The 16,763-nt window shown below is 49.6% G+C and overlaps 1 protein-coding gene across 3 annotated transcripts; it reads left to right on the plus strand.

The window, feature by feature from the left end:
- Positions 1-679: 679 nt before the first annotated feature.
- On the plus strand, positions 680-16,197 carry LOC135281425 (uncharacterized). 3 transcript variants are annotated; one of them, XM_064390266.1, is made up of 20 exons: positions 680-812; positions 2,652-2,993; positions 3,361-3,484; positions 3,617-3,710; positions 4,628-4,778; positions 6,193-6,355; positions 7,042-7,167; positions 8,183-8,251; positions 9,075-9,197; positions 9,474-9,629; positions 10,227-10,280; positions 10,554-10,771; positions 11,649-11,725; positions 11,869-11,979; positions 12,672-12,758; positions 13,495-13,602; positions 13,790-13,911; positions 14,152-14,274; positions 15,133-15,175; positions 15,315-16,197. In XM_064390266.1, exons 2-20 carry the CDS (start codon positions 2,819-2,821, stop codon positions 15,390-15,392), a joined length of 2,202 nt encoding a protein of 733 aa, XP_064246336.1. In that variant the 5' UTR covers positions 680-812; positions 2,652-2,818; the 3' UTR covers positions 15,393-16,197. The 3 variants fall into 3 exon arrangements, with proteins under 3 accessions (XP_064246336.1, XP_064246335.1, XP_064246334.1); XM_064390265.1 differs by lacking the exon at positions 680-812 and adding an exon at positions 882-1,086; XM_064390264.1 differs by lacking the exon at positions 680-812 and adding an exon at positions 882-1,051.
- The last annotated feature ends 566 nt before the right edge of the window (positions 16,198-16,763 follow it).

Genomic DNA, 16,763 nt, shown 5'->3' on the forward strand with positions numbered 1-16,763 from the left:
TTTTTGGTAACGACCAAATTTGAAAGAACCAATAATGTTCTGGAGGAATGCCTGTGGGGATTTAAGAACCTCAAACCGTTTGAAGGTCAGGGAAAACATGCAGGCTTGACAGATTTGTGAGTATGAACTTCAGCCAGGGTCAGTTTAAATCGAGTTTTAATGGTCACGCAACTGCGATGGGGGGATCCATATTAAATGGGGAATAGGTAGTGTTTGGGACTGTACCTCCTTACTGCCTCAGCCAAGGGGGAAAGAGAGGGAAATGTAGTCGGGAAATGCGGATAAAAGGAAGCTGTGCCTTCCAAAAACTCCAGAGAGACCCCACAGAGGCATGGCGCAGTGGCCTCTCCCCGTTATCCGAATAAAGCTGATTTTTGCAGGATCCTGTGTCTCTCGCTGGACACTTCTCTTGTCCCAGCAGCATTTCCCTCACAGCTTGTGGGGTGTGCAGGGGCCACCATGACACGGAGACACAGCCCCCGCAGGGCGCTGCGCTGGTGCCGATTTCCCGGAGAATAAAGCGCTTACTTCACGTTTTTTTACTGAAAGAGCTTTTATTTAACGTGTGACCGCCCCCATCGCGTGCCCTCAGCAGAGATGGCGGCTCCCCTCAGCCCTCAGGGGCGCGGTGAGGGCGGAAGCGGCCGCGGGGCCCGGCCCGGAAGCGCTCGCGCCTTGAAAGAGTGGCGGGCGGCGGGAGCGGGAACGGCAACGCCGGCAATCCCGGGAAAACGCCGGGAAAACGCCGGGAATCGCGGCCAGAACGGCGCCGCTGGAAGGGCTCAGCGGGCAGCGGAGCTGCTGAGGGGGAGGTTGGTCGGGGGGGAGCGTTGTGGTTGTTGGGAGGGGGCGGTTGGGGCTGGGGGGGCGAGGGGCGTGTGAGTGTCGGAGGGAGGGGAAATTAAAGGAAGGGGCTTTAAAACCGTTCAGTTTCACCCCCCTGCCGCGGGCAGGTTCTGCTGCAGTTAAAAGCCTTCCTGGGTTTTTTTTTTAAGTGGTTCTTGTTAGGGAAAAATTCCTTCGGAATCAGTGATGAGGTTTTCCCTCCCGGGTACTGTAACGCCATCACTTGTGGGGAGGGATGAGGTGGGGGATGTTGGGGTTTGGGAATGGGGTGAAATGGGGGATGTTGGGGTTTGGGAATGGGGTGAAATGGGGGATATTGGGGTTTGGGAATGGGGTGAGATGGGGGATGTTGGGGTTTGGGAATGGGGTGAAATGGGGGATGTTGGGGTTTGGGAATGGGGTGAAATGGGGGATATCAGAGTTTGGGAATGGGGTGAAATGGATGTTGGAGTTTGGGAATGGGGTGAAATGGGGGATATCGGAGTTTGGGTATGGGATGAAATGGGGGATATCGGAGTTTGGGAATGGGGTGAAATGGGGGATGTTGGGGTTTGGGAATGGGGTGAGATGGGGGATGTTGGGGTTTGGGAATGGGGTGAAATGGGGGATGTTGGGGTTTGGGAATGGGGTGAAATGGGGGATATCAGAGTTTGGGAATGGGGTGAAATGGATGTTGGAGTTTGGGAATGGGGTGAAATGGGGGATATCGGAGTTTGGGTATGGGATGAAATGGGGGATATCGGAGTTTGGGAATGGGGTGAAATGGGGGATGTTGGGGTTTGGGAATGGGGTGAAATGGGGAATGTTGGGGTTTGGGAATGGGGTGAAATGGGGGATGTTGGGGTTTGGGAATGGGGTGAGATGGGGGATATCGGAGTTTGGGAATGGGGTGAAATGGGGGATGTTGGGGTTTGGGAATGGGGTGAAATGGGGAATGTTGGGGTTTGGGAATGGGGTGAGATGGGGGATGTTGGGGTTTGGGAATGGGGTGAGATGGGGGATGTTGGGGTTTGGGAATGGGGTGAAATGGGGGATATCGGAGTTTGGAATGGGGTGAAATGGGGGATATCGGAGTTTGGAATGGGGTGAAATGGGGGATATCGGAGTTTGGAATGGGGTGAAATGGGGGATGTTGGAGTTTGGGAAGGAGTTGAAGTGGGGAATATTGGAGTTTGGAGAAGGGGGGAGTCAGTAGCATTGTTGTTGTTCTGGGTGTTTCTGGTATAGCTGGGTTAAGGGACAGCTGACTTGTTAATAGGAGTTGTAGTTGAATTTTGGAATGGTTTGGGATGGGAGAATGTTTAACAGCAAAATTTGGGGAGGTTAAAAAAACCCCTCCAGCACTACGTAGTGATAGAGAGTCAGGCTTTATTTTATTCTGGCCAGGATGTGCTATGGAAAATATTCCATATACAGAGGGCTTTTTACTAGACATCTTGCAGATTTGTACACTCAAAATCCAAAGCATTTCCCGTTCATTGGTCCCAAATTTAACATTCATCGTTTCCACCAGTCCAGTCCCACCCCTTGCCGTGGGCAGGGACACCTTCCACTCGGTCAGGGTGCTCCAAGGCACATCCAGCCTGGCTTTGGGCACTCCCAGGGATCCAGAGGCATCCACAGCTTCTCTGGGAACCTTTGCCAGGGCCTCCCCACCCTCCCAGGATTTGTCCCAAAGTCCCCTCTAACCCTTCCCTGTCAGTGGGAACTCATTCCCCTTCTCATTCCACAGCCAGTCCTGCCAGAAGAACAGCTCATCTCATATTTTAAAGTCTTTTTCTTCTTTTTTTTTCTCTCATTTTCAGGGGTCTCTGAGCTCTGCATGGAAACTCCAGTGGGTTTTGAGGTGCTGAGTGCACTGGGGATGAAACATCTCTGTCTCTAGTGTAATTTACCCAGCAGAGAAGAAGAATTTGGGTCTCAGAGGAGTCTTTTTTTTTCCCTTGTTGAGGAAAACACCTTAAAAGTACAAATGGACAGGCAGTGTTACCCTGGTGGCTGCCAGGTGGTTCCAGTTTGGAAGCTGGTGACCATGTGGCCATCAGAAAAGGAGCAGGAGGAGGACAACGTGATCCTGATCAGTGATGATGATGATGATGAAGGGGAGAACACCCAAGGGAGCTCTGTCCTGTTCGTAGAGCCACAGGGTAAGAGCTGTTCCCTTGCTGCTGCTGGAGTTCCCTGAAAGATTTGGGGAATAAACTGAATTAATTCTGTGTTATGCTTGACATCTGTCCTTGTGCTGCACCAGTGAATAAAACCAGCAGGAAATCCCCAATTTGCTGGGATATCTTTGATGGCTCTGCTTCAAAGGATGCTGCTGTGTAGTTTTGAAATGCTTCAAACTGAGCTCAGACTGGGCCTTTGCAATGTCAGCTGGCTCCTTTTTGATTTGGGTGGACAGTTCATGGAAGTTTTGTGTGCTATTCTGTCAGATCCCAAAAAAATGTGCTGTAAAGTGTTCAGACAGTAATTTCTAACACTGGTTTACAGCTCGTGCTCTCTTTCCTGCAGAGAAGTCTCCCCTGGAAGAGAAGAAGTCAGAAGAACTGGTGGATGAGGATTTGGTGGTCACCTACTGCAAACAAGCCAACGTGATGCCTCACGCCAGGCACGACTGCACCACGCACCCCTTTGAGTATGTGCAGGGCTGGGCAATCCCCTCTGGGCTCCCATCTTCCACATTTACCTCTAAAACAGCTGCAGGCAGCAGTGGAGCTGGGTGAGGATGTGATTTTCCTAATTAACCTTCTGGTTTTCAACCTTGCAGGAGGAGAGAGAGTGACACTTGCTTTCCCCTTGGGGAAAATGCAGATATTTGTGACCAGTGCTACTGCTACATCTGTGACAAACTGGCTGCTGAGGTAAGGGCAGGGCACAGCCTGCAGGAGACAAATCTGCATCAGATGAGAGCTCAGCCAAGCCCTGCCTTAGGCTCAGAATTTTGGCAGCGGCTCTGCTCAGGTGACTGTGCCTAAATCACTCTGGCTCATGAGTTCTTTAGGTCAGGTCTAATGTCAGATGAGTTATTTATTGAATAGAGATGAGGGAGCAGAGGAAGGGCTTTTAACAGTTATTTATTACACAGGATGGAGCAAAGCAGGTTACATAAAGCAGTGCACAATAACAAGGTGCCTGTATCAAAGCTGGCAAAGAAATAGGATAGATTAGGAGTCAGTGATTCTACCCTTACAGGAAAAAGTTAAGGGCTTTAAAAGAATAATACAGGAAATTCGATTAACAGCTCCTCAGAACTACTGAAAGTGTGGTTCTGTTGGGGTTTATTGCAGTTGTTGGAGTAAACATACATTTATTTATGTGTCCTCTTTGCTTTGGGCACACAGTACATTTCATAAAATCAGATTACTAAATCAGACATTTTTTAATGAATTAGAGAAATGCCAGCTTGCTAGACTGTCCCCACTGGAGTTAGGAGTGGAGGGAATTGTGTGGGGGTGGTTTATCTGCTTGGACCTTTTGTGAATTTCAGAAGACTGGGAGCTGTGGGCAGAGTTGGGGTGAGCATGCAAAGACAGGGCTCTGTTCCCAGTTTCCACTGGGGAGGGTGCCAGCCCTGAGGCTCTCTGTGAAGGGCTCAGCAGTGACAGGTAATCAATAAGGGACTTTTTTTTTTAATGGTTGCCATGATATCAAATTGTTGCCTGTCAAAATATTTACTGAGGTGCAAGGAGGATAAAAGGAATTGGAGCCCCTCACTCAGCGCTGAGGGGAAATCACAAAAATCCAGAAACCTCTCCCTGTTTTGTGTTTTCTGACACAGTGCCAGTTCTGGACAGTCCCTTCCCTGTGCCACTGCAATGCCCACAACAAGAGCAACTTCTGGAAGGCACAGAGGAACTTTGCCCTGGCTGGAATCCTGGCCACCTTCAACCTGGAGCTGCTGGAGCTGGACACCGAGCTGCGGCACGGGGGTGGGTGCTCTGTCCCAGGGACCTGGGGCTGCTCAGGCCCTGTCCTGTGTCCCCTCAGGGACCTGCTCAGGCCCTGTCCTGTGTCCCCTGTCCCCTCAGGGACCTGCTCAGGCCCTGTCCTGTGTCCCCTGTCCCCTCAGGGACCTGCTCAGGCCCTGCCCTGTGTCCCCTGTCCCCTCAGGGACCTGCTCAGGCCCTGTCCTGTGTCCCCTGTCCCCTCAGGGACCTGCTCAGGCCCTGTCCTGTGTCCCCTGTCCCCTCAGGGACCTGCTCAGGCCCTGTCCTGTGTCCCCTGTCCCCTCAGGGACCTGCTCAGGCCCTGCCCTGTGTCCCCTGTCCCCTCAGGGACCTGCTCAGGTCCTGCCCTGTGTCCTCTGTCCCCTCAGGGACCTGCTCAGGCCCTGTCCTGTGTCCCCTGTCCCTTCAGGGACCTGCTCAGGCCCTGCCCTGTGTCCTCTGTCCCCTCAGGGACCTGCTCAGGCCCTGTCCTGTGTCCTCTGTCCCCAAAATCTGGGGCTGCTCAGGTCCTGTCCTGTGTCCTCTGTCACTTCAGGGACCTGCTCAGGTCCTGTCCTGTGTCCTCTGTCCCCAAAATCTGGGGCTGCTCAGGTCCTGCCCTGTGTCCTCTGTCCCCTCAGGGACCTGCTCAGGCCCTGCCCTGTGTCCTCTGTCCCCTCAGGGACCTGCTCAGGCCCTGCCCTGGTTGCTCTGTCCCCTCAGGGACCTGCTCAGGCCCTGTCCTGTGTCCCCTGTCCCCTCAGGGACCTGCTCAGGCCCTGCCCTGTGTCCCCTGTCCCCTCAGGGACCTGATCAGGCCCTGCCCTGTGTCCCCTGTCCCCTCAGGGACCTGCTCAGGCCCTGCCCTGTGTCCTCTGTCCCCAAAATCTGGGGCTGCTCAGGCCCTGCCCTGGGGAGCAGCTTGGCTGCTCCACTCCCATCCTTGTGGAGTTTTTAAGGAATAAATTTCTGTGCCTGCTTTCTTTTTCCGTGCTTTGACCAGGGATGGATTTGCAGGTACAGATTCCTGCTTTTCTCCATCTGGGAGGATCATGGAAAGGTTTGGGGTGGAATGGAGCTGGAAGATGATCTCATTCCAGCCCCTTTCCTTGGGCAGGGACACCTCCCACTATGCCAGGGTGCTCCAAGCCCTGTCCAGCCAGGCCTTGGGCATTTCAGGGCAGCCACAGCTTCTCTGGGCACCCTGTGCCAGGGCCTCCCCACCCTCCCAGGGAAGAACTCCTTCCCAGTATCCCATCTAAATTTCCTTTCTTTCAGCAACAAAGCTTCCCTGACCAATAAAACTGGATGCAAGCAATTTCCTAAATAATTTCACGTGGGGAACTTTTTTTTTTATTTTGAAAAAAAAACCATGCAAAACTCTTTGTGCAATTTTTTTTTTTGTCTTGTCTCTTAGGAGATCTCCTAGAAAAATTCATCAGTGATCTTTCTGTGGCCTATAACAAATACCTGACAGGAGAAAGGGTCTGTCCCCCAGAATATGAATGCTGCTGCCAGCCAAAATTGCCCCCAGGGCAGTGCAGTGTCTGCAGCTCACGGCATGTGGAGGTGGTGTACAAGTAAGTGACAACAGATTTGGGTTTGTCAGGGCAGCTTTGGTTTATTTAATGAGTTAGAATCAAAATTGTGGCACCTGGGACAGCAAAAATAGAGGGGAGAGAACTTATATGGTCAGCAAGATAAATTGCATTTGGCTGTAGTTTAAAACCCCTCTTAAATGTGAATTTAACTGTGCTGTGCAGGACACCTGAGGATCTCTGATTATTGGAACCTGGGAAAGTGGGAACCTGAGGCCTGGGCTTTGGGCTAGGTTTAGGTGGGATATTGGAAGGAATCCTTCCCTGGCAGGGTGGGCAGGCCCTGGCACAGATTCCCAGAGGAGCTGTGGCTGCCCCTGGATCCCTGGCAGTGCCCAGGGACAGGCTGGACAGGGCTTGGAGCAGCCTGGCACAGGGGAAGGTGTTGGGATTGGAATTTAAGGTTCCTTTTCCTTCCAACCCAAACCATTCTGGGATTTTTTTACTAATTTCTTTCTTTGAATGAGTTTCACCTTTTCACTGTAGAACAAACCTCCAAAATACCCAAAGTATGGGTTGTGCCAGCACCTCCTCAGCGTGCTGGGGATCCTCTGAAGGCAGGGCCAGGCTCTTGATTGCTCTGGAGCTGTGGGATGGCCACAATTACCACTCGTTTAGGAAGTGGTTGTTGCAGACCCTTGGTCTTACAGGCCACTTGACTTTCTCAGGTATTCTGACGTTTTCGAGCTGGTAACAAGATTTTTAAATCGGGCAGAACAAGAAAGCCCCAAAGCTGCTGCTGTCATGCTGCTGGGAGCAGCCAAACAGATTGCCCTGCACAAAGACCCTGCTCTGTAAGTACCTGGCCACTGAGAGTGGGAGATCTTCCTTCTTTCCTCCAGGGGAGGGGAATTAGTGAGAGAATCCTGGGGGTTTGTTTATTGGGGTGTGGGAAGTGTAACAGTCCCAGCTCGGGCTGAAGCACAGCAAGAGGAAGATGAACACACTGAGGGAGAAGTGGGATTTGGGACAGGAGGGATTTGGGGGAAGAGAAGAGGTTGGATGTGAGAGGGAAAAGTTAAGCAGAACTGAGAGTTTGAGATGACTTAAAAATCCCTGCCAAGGGAAACCCTGATTTAATATTAAACAACAAAGTTGGTTGGCAAGATTTGCTCCAGTGCTTACAGGAGAGCTTAGGCACAAGAAAGGGAAACAAGCAACAACAAAAGCAAACATAATCCAGGCATTCAGAAAAGGAAACGAACCGAGAACCACCGAGGGCAGTGTGGGACAAAAGGAACAGCAAAATAAAAAGGATCTGGCCTTAACAGCTTAACAGCACTCCCACTTAATAGTACTTTAAATTATACCTTAAGCTTAACAATTCAACAAAGGAACAGCACTTACACCTAACTTAAGCTTAGTTTAAAACTTAACCTTAAGGATTTAAGGGGAATAACAATTTAACAGCATTTAACCTAATTTAGAACTTGGAAGTTACACTCAGCAACTCAGCAAAACACCTCTCAACAGCACAAGGAGCTTTGTGGAGCCTGAACATTTTGGGGTTTAAATTCAGGGGTTTTGGTAAAAGAGAAGGAAATGATTTCTGGATTGGTTTGAAAGAGCAGCTCCCTTGCAATTCCTGCTGAGGAATGATCCGGGTTTGCAAGAAGGCTGCATTTGTTACCTGGGAATTTTGCACTGTGTTTTGCACTTCAGCGCTTGTTTCACTCTTTGCAGGAATGTTTTTCAGCATGCCAGCTTCCAAGGTTTTTCCTTAAAAAGTGTTTTCCTCAACAGTTGAGCACAAAGAAGGGGAAAGGCAGGAAGGGGAGCCAGGCATTAATTGGTGTTGGTTTTTTCCAGGCTTAGGAGCTGTCAGAACCTTGGCCACACTGCTTCCCTAAGGATTGCTGTCCCATTTCTGTTCCAAAGGTGAGGTTGGTTTCCTTGCTGGCTGCAGACTTTCTGCTGGCCTTTAAAATGTGTTCCAGGTGACAGATGCCCAGTTCAGAGGCACGTGGGAGGCCAGGGCAGGTTGTGGTTGTTGCACCAAGGAGTAAATGTGGCTGGGAGAGGTCACAGCACAGCCTGGCAGGATTCCCCTGGGATGGAGCATGAGGAGCTCCCCCAGAGGCTGGAGAATGAGGACACCCAGCTCCACTGGCTTAATTCTCTTCCCATTTTAGCTCTATCCTTCACCTTTCCCCCCAAATTCACCTGCCACAGAAGGTTGATGAGTGAAGAATTCAATTCTTTCCAACCCAGTTCTATATTCTCACCTCTGGAGCTAATGACAGGTACAACCCAAATCCTTCAGCAGTTCTCATTTTAAATTGCTATTCTTGATTTTTTAATTTCTAACTTGGAACAAAAAAGGGAAGAGTTTGTCTTTAGTTCCCTGCCAAAACTTAGAGTAAACTCTTTTATCTCCACTGATCAGTTAATACAGAAATGGTTCCAGTAGCAGGGAAGGTGCAGGAGCTTAGGCCCAGCACAGTTTGAAGTGTTTGCTGTACACATTCCTTGGAGATCTTTGTTCTAAAGCTTAAACCCCACAGAACCTTGGTTTGAAAAATAACAGCACAATAATAATTTCATTATTCACTACAAAACTTGAAGCAGAAATTCACATACAGATCAAATAAAAAAACCCCAAATTTGTGCAGTTTCCCATATGGTTAAAAAAGACAACTTGTTAGTAACTCACCTCATTCTAAAATACCCTTTTTGAATTCTTTTTCTTTCCAAATCACAGGATCGTAACCCGACTTCAGAGGATGCTGGTGTTGTGTGACTTCCCAAAAGTTCTGTATGACAAGTTTGTTGAGTTTTTCCAGTCCATCTCCCTTCCCTGCCACTGCTATGCCTTCTCAAACAGGTGAGTTCTGGGCTCAGTATTCACTCTGGATCCATTGCCTGTGGGATGTTCTTCCCCTGATAATAAAAGTGGGAGCATTTTAGAAGAAAATTTCAGTATTTGCTGCTTTCCCTGTTTGATGCCATGACTGAGCTGTTCTCCCTAAATTTATTTCCTTTCCCCCAGAACTGAGCTCTAAACCCCAAAATGTTTCATTAATCAAAATTTGCAATCCTTAAAGGAGCTAATTAGTGATGTTCACCAAAAGAGAATTAAAAATCACTTTTGTCCTTCCAGCTTGAATGTTTTGCCCTGGGACCACGTGTTACTGACCACAGTTCTAAAAGGCCAGAACATCACTGGGCAGAGGAGACAGAAAGGAAGGAAAACTCACCTGTGGGAAGCACTGCCTGTCGTGGAGGCTCGAGTGGAGAAACTGCTGGAGAAAAAGAAGTGAGATTGGTTTGGCTTTTTCACTTTGTGAACTCAGTTCTTATGTTTTGACTGCTCCAAACTTCTGTGCTTTGGTATAATGGGGAAACACAAAACAAACTTTTTTTTTAAGGATTTTTTTTGTCTTCTCAACAACGCCAGAAGTTTTTTAAAGTTTCTCAAAGCCCTTTGAATGCCTCAGGACCAAAAAAAAGATTGCTGGAGTGGCTCATTTCTGTCTCCATAAACTCTGCAGGTTTTCCATGTTGATTTTCCAAGCAATTCCTCTTCACCAAAGGCTGGCAGGTGGAAGGCAGCCAGAAGAGTCTGTTCTGGGTCTTCAGAGGGCTGTCCTCCAGAAAATCCAATATTCCAAGGAATCCAGTCCACTTAAAGAATTCAGCTGCAAGGCAGCCTCTGGTTTTATTTTGCCAGAGCTGAGACAATCTGGGAATAATCTCTAGGAATTTATTTCCAGCTGTATTTCTGTCCTGCTGTGCAATGTCCCCTGTGTGGGAAGCTCTCCTGGTTTGCTCCTTTCACTGCAGGAAGTGTTTGCCCTGTGCACAGTTCTGCACTTCCTTCCCCTTCCTTCTCACCTTGTTCTTTTCTCCCCAGGTACAGGGAAGTTGTTCGGTACCTGAGAGCTGTGAAATGCAATGAAAACCAAAGGTAAATGGCTTTTCCCCTTTTCCTTTGCCCTCTCTTTTCCTCTATTCCCCTCTCTCCTCCATTTCCTTTTCTCCTTCATTTTCCCCCCTCTTTTCCCCTATTCCCTTCTTTTTCCTCCCCTTCTTTTTCCTCCCTTTCCTTTTCCTCTTTTTTTTCCTCCCTCCTTTCATTTTCCCCTCTCTTCCCTCTTTCTGTAATGGTCAAGCACAATCAGATCTCTCCCAAATCCTACAAAAACTTCATCCTAATGAAACCCAAACCTTCATTTCCCAGGCTGCGAGACCTTCGGGATCTGATCCCGTTCTACCTGTGCAAAACTGGGAATTTCCTGGATGCTGCCCACTCCCTGCTGTTCCCTGTGAACAGCCTGGCCTGCTGCTCTGCCTGCAGGATCACTCCCTGCCAGTTCAAGGTCTACCTCAAGATCTTCAGGACAGGCTGTGTTCCCTCTGGGAATGACATGCTGGACACAGGGCCCTGGGTTACAGCTGGCAAGTGTCACTCCTTCCTTCCTTCCTTCCTTCCTTCCTTCCTTCACTGGGAGCTCCATTCCAGCCCTTCACTGGCAGTCAGAGAGTGACACCCTGAGCCCAGCTGGGAATTGGTGAGGGTGGGGAGGCCCCTGCATCCCTGGAGGTGTCCCAGGCCAGGTTGGACAGGGCTTGGAGCACCCTGGGATAGAGGGAGGTGTTGGGTTGGAGCTGGATGGGCTTTGAGGTTCTTTCCAACCCAAACCATGAAAACAGCAGGCAGGAAGGATGACTCTACTGGAGCATGGATTTATTCACTTCACTTAAAACACTCATTTTGTCAGCTCATTTTCTGCTGAAAGCAAAGCAAGAGGAGCTATTCAAAGAAAATCCAAAGCCCTTCATTCCCTCCCAGTATCTCCACTGTCAGTGGGGGACTTGGCTTTGTCTCAGCCATGACCTTGAGGAGAAACCTCCTGATGGGAAATGTTTCATCATCACAATCACGAGCTCAGCCTCTGATAATTGCCATCATCTCCCCTGGGCTTTGTCACTTCTCAGGGTGTCTTCTGCCACGAAAGATTTATTTGGGAGTTGTTCCCTACTGGCAGAATTCTTGGAAGTGTGAGATCCCTCAGTGTGGTGTGATGTCCACAGCAAACACTTCTCTGGGACCACCCTGCTCAGCCTGGATTGTGTCCAGACTTTGCAGCTTTCCAGAGCTGTGGTTTGGAGCTGATGTTTTTCTGTTCCACCACCAAACCTGTGCAGAACAGCTGGAAACACTCTGGCAGCAGTAGGTGTGGAACCAAGTGACCATCCTGGTGCTGTTCCTGCTGTGGAGTCAATTGGGGTGTGCAGGATCTGGGTTTGATTCTTTTCATTTCCATCCCTGCAGGCTCTCCCCTGAGGAACACTGTGCTAATTAAGCAGGCACTCAAGCTGCTCTACAGCAGCCAGGCTCTCTACAGGAATGTGAGTGAGGCCAAAATTCCCTCTTCTCTCCTGTTCCCACTCCTTGAGAGGGCTGGATTTACTCTGACCCCTTTTTGCCTCTGAAGAATTCACCCCTCTGCCCAGATTTCACTTTATAACACAAATGTTTTATTGTTTTTTAGGCCAAATGTTGGAGTTCCTTTATCATGATTTTGGGGAGCAGCAGCCTTTTGGAAAAGAGGGGGCACCTGCTTCCCTTACCCCTGGGGGAGCCCCCCCTTGGCTTCCAAGAGGTACCAAACAGTGCTGGGAGAATCTCCTGGCTTGGCTTTGGACAAGATTCCTGTGGATTGGGAATTGCTCCTTCTCCCAGATGCCAGGGTGAACTTGCAGTGCCTCACCTGGTGCTCCTGTGCCAGGGTGGCTCTGCAGCACGTGGGGGTTCAGGAATGTGCCAGGCAGCTGGAAATGGGCTCATTCTGCTCCCAGCTCAGGGCCTGGCACACTTCTGGTCTGTTCATGGTGAGATGGATCAGACAGAAAGGGCCTGGACAGGAGGAATGGCTTCCCACTGCCAGGGGGCAGAGCCAGATCAGAGATGGGGAAGGAATTGCTGGCTGGGAGGGTGGGCAGGGCCTGGCACAGGTGCCCAGAGCTGCTGGGGCTGCCCCTGGATCCCTGGCAGTGCCCAAGGCCAGCTGGGACAGGGCTTGGAACACCCTGGGGCAGTGGAAGGTGTCCCTGCCATGGCAGGGCTTGCCTGTGGTGATTTTTCCATCTCAGCCCTACAAAAATGAAGAGTTTTTATAGAGTTTGGTTGGTGCTGCAGAGCCTCAATTCCCCTTGAGTGTGATGTGGACCAGGCACCATCCTCTGCAGAAATGCTGCAGGAGTCACTGAAAAGCACATTAAACCCCCATTTCTGCACAGTTTGGGTTTGTCTGGGGAGGATCTGCCATCCTTGTCCCTCACTGTCCCCTTGCAGAATGTGCTGGCAGCCAGTGGCAGCTTCCTGGAGGATCTCAAGTCTGGAGTTAATGTCTGTTTACCTTCTGCTACTTTCTCTGGTCAGGTGAGTGATGACAACAAAGGAATTTATCCCCAGCAGTGAAAAGTGTTGGGTTATTAAGAAAAGCTCTCAGGAGAGCCCTGGAAGATTTTTTGGGGAGTAATCAATTTAAGATTAGCACAGTCTAAACTCTGGAGCAGATTTGGAGGTAGAGATCTGAGGGTCTCTTCTGCCCTGCACATCTTCAGGCCAGGAGAAATCTTTATCCCTGTCCAAAATGATGGATTTATAAAGGAGGAGGGCTGGGAATAACTGATTGTGTCCTGACTTCTCCCAGGGTTTGGCTCAGACAGGACACTGGGGCTTCTCAAAACTCAGAATTGCCCAGAAGTTCTAAATTTCTTTTAAATTAAGGGTTTCAGCTATGTGGAACTTGTTTGAAGGTAGGAGGAAAAACTTTCCATATTCAGTGCAGTCATCTAAGGAGCTGCCTTACTCTTTTTTGACTTTTTTTGAGGAAATTTCAGTTTATTTTCAAAGGTGTGACTCCTGAGCTGGATTTTTCCCCTTTGATTCCCTATTTCTGCTCCTGTGTGAGATTTCACTTTTATGTGAGCACTTTGAGAGCACCAGAAATGAAATCCCTGTTTTTAACTCTTGCTAAGGTTCTTGTGGGTTTGTTGTGTGCCCTCCAAGCTCTGTGGCTGAACTGGAATAACTCAGTGCTGGGTTAAATGGATAAATAAAGAGAAAGCAGCTGTTAAATCCATTTCTTTCCTTGTTTCTGTCCCTTGTGTAGCTGCACCACGAGGCTTCTCTCATCCTGGCAGTGCAAGCAGTGCAGCAGATGCTTTGTTGTGACCTTCCCCACTTGACTTCCTTCTTAGAGATAGTCCTGGCTTTTGGGGTGAGTCCTGGAAACTGATTCCTGGTCTAAGAGATGAAAACAAATCATGTTTAAAATCTCTGTGATGTTGAAAACACCATCCTGAAAGTTTTAGCCATGTTTAATTTGACTTTGTTTGATCTTTATTATTTAATTATTTTAAGGAATGATTGGCACTGAGGTTAAATAATATTTTATCTCTTCTTAGAAAAACTTCTGGGCTCTGAGGCTGCTGCTGGACCAGCTCTCCTGTGAGGAGCACATCCTGTGTGGCACTGCCAACCTGCTTTTGAGGGACCTGAGTCAGGAGGAAGCCACCATGCTGAGAGTGTGAGTGCAGCCCTGCCCCTGGGGGCCTTGGGGATGCAGCAGAGGATCATGTGGGGTGAAATTCCTTCAGCATGGATTTGCTGGGAGAGGGGGCACCCTTATCCCTGGGAGAGCCCCCTTGGCTTCCAGCAGGGCTGGGAGAATCCTGGCTGGGTTTGGATGGGATTCCCCTGGATGTGGGAGTTGGCTCCTGCCCCCAGAGTGAGCTTGCAGTGCCTCAGCCCTTGTTTTGTTGTGCAGCTGGCAGAACCTTGGCCCCCAGTACGTGGGGGAGTTCCTGTGCCTGTTCCTGACCTGCAGACACAACAGGATGCAGTCTGTGGGGCTCTTCAGCCTCAACGTGGTCATAGAGAACCTGCACCTGTGAGTGAGTGGGGACTGCCCAGGGCCCCTGAAATCCTGGGGTTGTCCCCCTGGGACTGTCCCAGGGCCCCTGAAATCCTGGGGTTGTCCCCCTGGGACTGTCCCAGGGCCCCTGAAATCCTGGGGTTGTCCCACTGGGACTGTCCCAGGGCCCCTGAAATCCTGGGGTTGTCCCCCTGGGACTGCCCAGGGCCCCTGAAATCCTGGGGTTGTCCCCCTGGGACTGCCCAGGGCCCCTGAAATCCTGGGACTGCCCAGGGCCCCCGAAATCCTGGGGTTGTCCCACTGGGACTGCCCCAGAGCCCCTGAAATCCTGGGACTGCCCCAGGGCCCCTGAAATCCTGGGATTGTCCCACTGGGACTGCCCAGGGCCCCTGAAATTGTGGGATTGTCCCACTGGGACTGCCCCAGGGCCCCTGAAATCCTGGGACTGCCCCAGGGCCCCTGAAATCCTGGGGTTGTCCCACTGGGACTGCCCCAGGGCCCCTGAAATCCTGGGGTTGTCCCACTGGGAACTGCCCTAGAGCCACCTGAAATTGTGGGATTGTTCCATTGGCAACTGCCATAGAGCCACCTGAAATCCTGGGATTGTCCCCCTAGAAAATACCCCAGAGCCACCTGAAATAAATCCTGGGACTGTCCCATTGGGACCTTCCCCTGGGCCACCTGAAATCCTGGGGTTGTCCCACTGGGAACTGCCCCAGAGCCACCTGCAGATCCTGGGGCTCCCCCCAATCATTCTCCTGTAAATCTGGAGTCTCCTTGCCTTGGAAAACTTGGATTTCTGGGGGTTTTTGGGTCATGCATGCCAGGAGTGGCTGCAGCTGGGAGGGACTGAGTGGGATTTCTCTGTTTCAGGTGTCCCTGGGCCAAGCAGCTCTGCACCTTTTTCCACGAGTCTGTGAGTACAAATCCCAGGATTTGTAGGATTTAGCAGCAAAGCAGATCAATGATACCCCTCACTAATTAAATATTAAAATGATTTTTGTATTAAAAACCCATTCCTGAAGGGAATTAACTGTGTTTTCCTCTCTCCTCAGGGGCTGAGGCAGCTCCCCTTTGGCACCACAGTTCACCAGGAAGTTTCCAAGTTTGTCAGTGCTTTTCAGAAGCTCTGACTGGGACCAAATCCTCAGGAATATTTTCCAGTTGGTTTTTCACCTAACCATTCTCTTCCTGGAGAGTTCCTTGGGTTTGCTTTGGTTGTCACCTCCAGGAAGAGTCAGCTAAAAACTGACTTCCCTGGCTCTGGAGTGGGAACAGAGCCACATTTTGGGCATTTCTTGCAGTTCCACTTATTCAGGAGTTGTTGGAAGAAGCAGCAAGGTTGGAGCTGACAAAAGCATGGAGCAGCAAAGAATTTTTCCTCCTGTTGGGACACAAACCTTGCAAGAATCAACTGCTGAGAGGGAAAAGCTTAAACAGGAAAACAGGGAGCTGAGAACTCCCTCTGCAGCAGCCTGGGGTCAAGTGCTGTTTGCACAGCTCTGATTTTGGGTTTCATTCTAAACCAAGAGGCTGGAAGATAAAACTGAGCTTTATTTTCTTCAGACAAGCCCAGTGTGGAGCAGTGGGAAGCTGATTTTATTTGGAAATAATCCAGCTTTGAACCTTGGTTTTCTGCTGAAAAGAGGGTTTAGGTTGGTGCAGGTGTCTCTGTGCATTTCCCAAATCCTAATTTTGGGGGGAATTTGGAGATCACTGACCTGGGCAGAGCTCTGGAGCCTGGGCTGGGCTCTGCCCCTTTGGGATCCCTGGGCAGGCAGGAAAGCAAACCTCAGTGTGTGCCCAAGGGCACTTTGCACATTTCCACAGGGGTTTGGGGCCTTCTGCAGCTCTGCTTGTCCCAAAGTTCCCACCAAAAATGCAGCTGGGTGCAAATCTGACACCGTGTTCATTAAAACTGTCCAAGTTCCACTGTTACATTGACATTTTGGGTGGTTTTTTTGGTGTTCACTTGGTTTGGGGTGGGGTTTTTCGGGTTGGATTTTGTTTTGGGCTTGGGGTTTTATTTGGTTTATTTTTCCTTTGGTTTCTTTGGGGTTTTTTATATTTTTTATTGGGTGTTTTTGGGGGGTTGGATTTTTTTTGCTTTGAGGTTTTTTTGCCTCTTTGGGTTTTTTGCTTTGGGTTTATTTTGCAAGGGATTGGGTTTTTGGATTTTTTTCGGGGAGGTTATTTTTTTAGGAAGATGAGGGTTTTGGCAAGGATTTATGTTCTTTTTAGGAAGTTGGGGGATTTGGGGAGGTTAGTTTTTTTTAGGATGTTGAGAGGATGTTTCGGTTGTTTTTTTTTTTACGTTTGAGAGCATTTTGGGGGGGTTTAGGCCTTTTTATGAAGTTGAGGGATTTTGAGGGTGTAAGGGTTTTTTGGTGGAGTTGAGATTTTCCTTTGAGTGTTGGGTTTTTGGTTGGGTTTTTTTGTTTGTTTGTTTGGTTGGTTTTTTCTTATTTTTTGAGGTTTGAATTTTTACCTTGGGGTTGGCTGAG

Source organism: Passer domesticus, chromosome 15 (assembly GCF_036417665.1).
Source record: "Passer domesticus isolate bPasDom1 chromosome 15, bPasDom1.hap1, whole genome shotgun sequence".
Lineage (NCBI taxonomy): Eukaryota > Metazoa > Chordata > Aves > Passeriformes > Passeridae > Passer > Passer domesticus.

Coding starts and splice junctions, on each gene's coding strand:
- LOC135281425 (XM_064390266.1), top strand. CDS start 2,819: ATGGACAGGCAGTGTTACCCTGGTGGCTGCCAGGTGGTTCCAGTTTGG. Junction 10,772..11,648: donor AGGGCCCTGGGTTACAGCTG/GCAAGTGTCACT, acceptor CCATCCCTGCAG/GCTCTCCCCTGAGGAACACT. Junction 15,176..15,314: donor GCACCTTTTTCCACGAGTCT/GTGAGTACAAAT, acceptor CTCTCTCCTCAG/GGGCTGAGGCAGCTCCCCTT.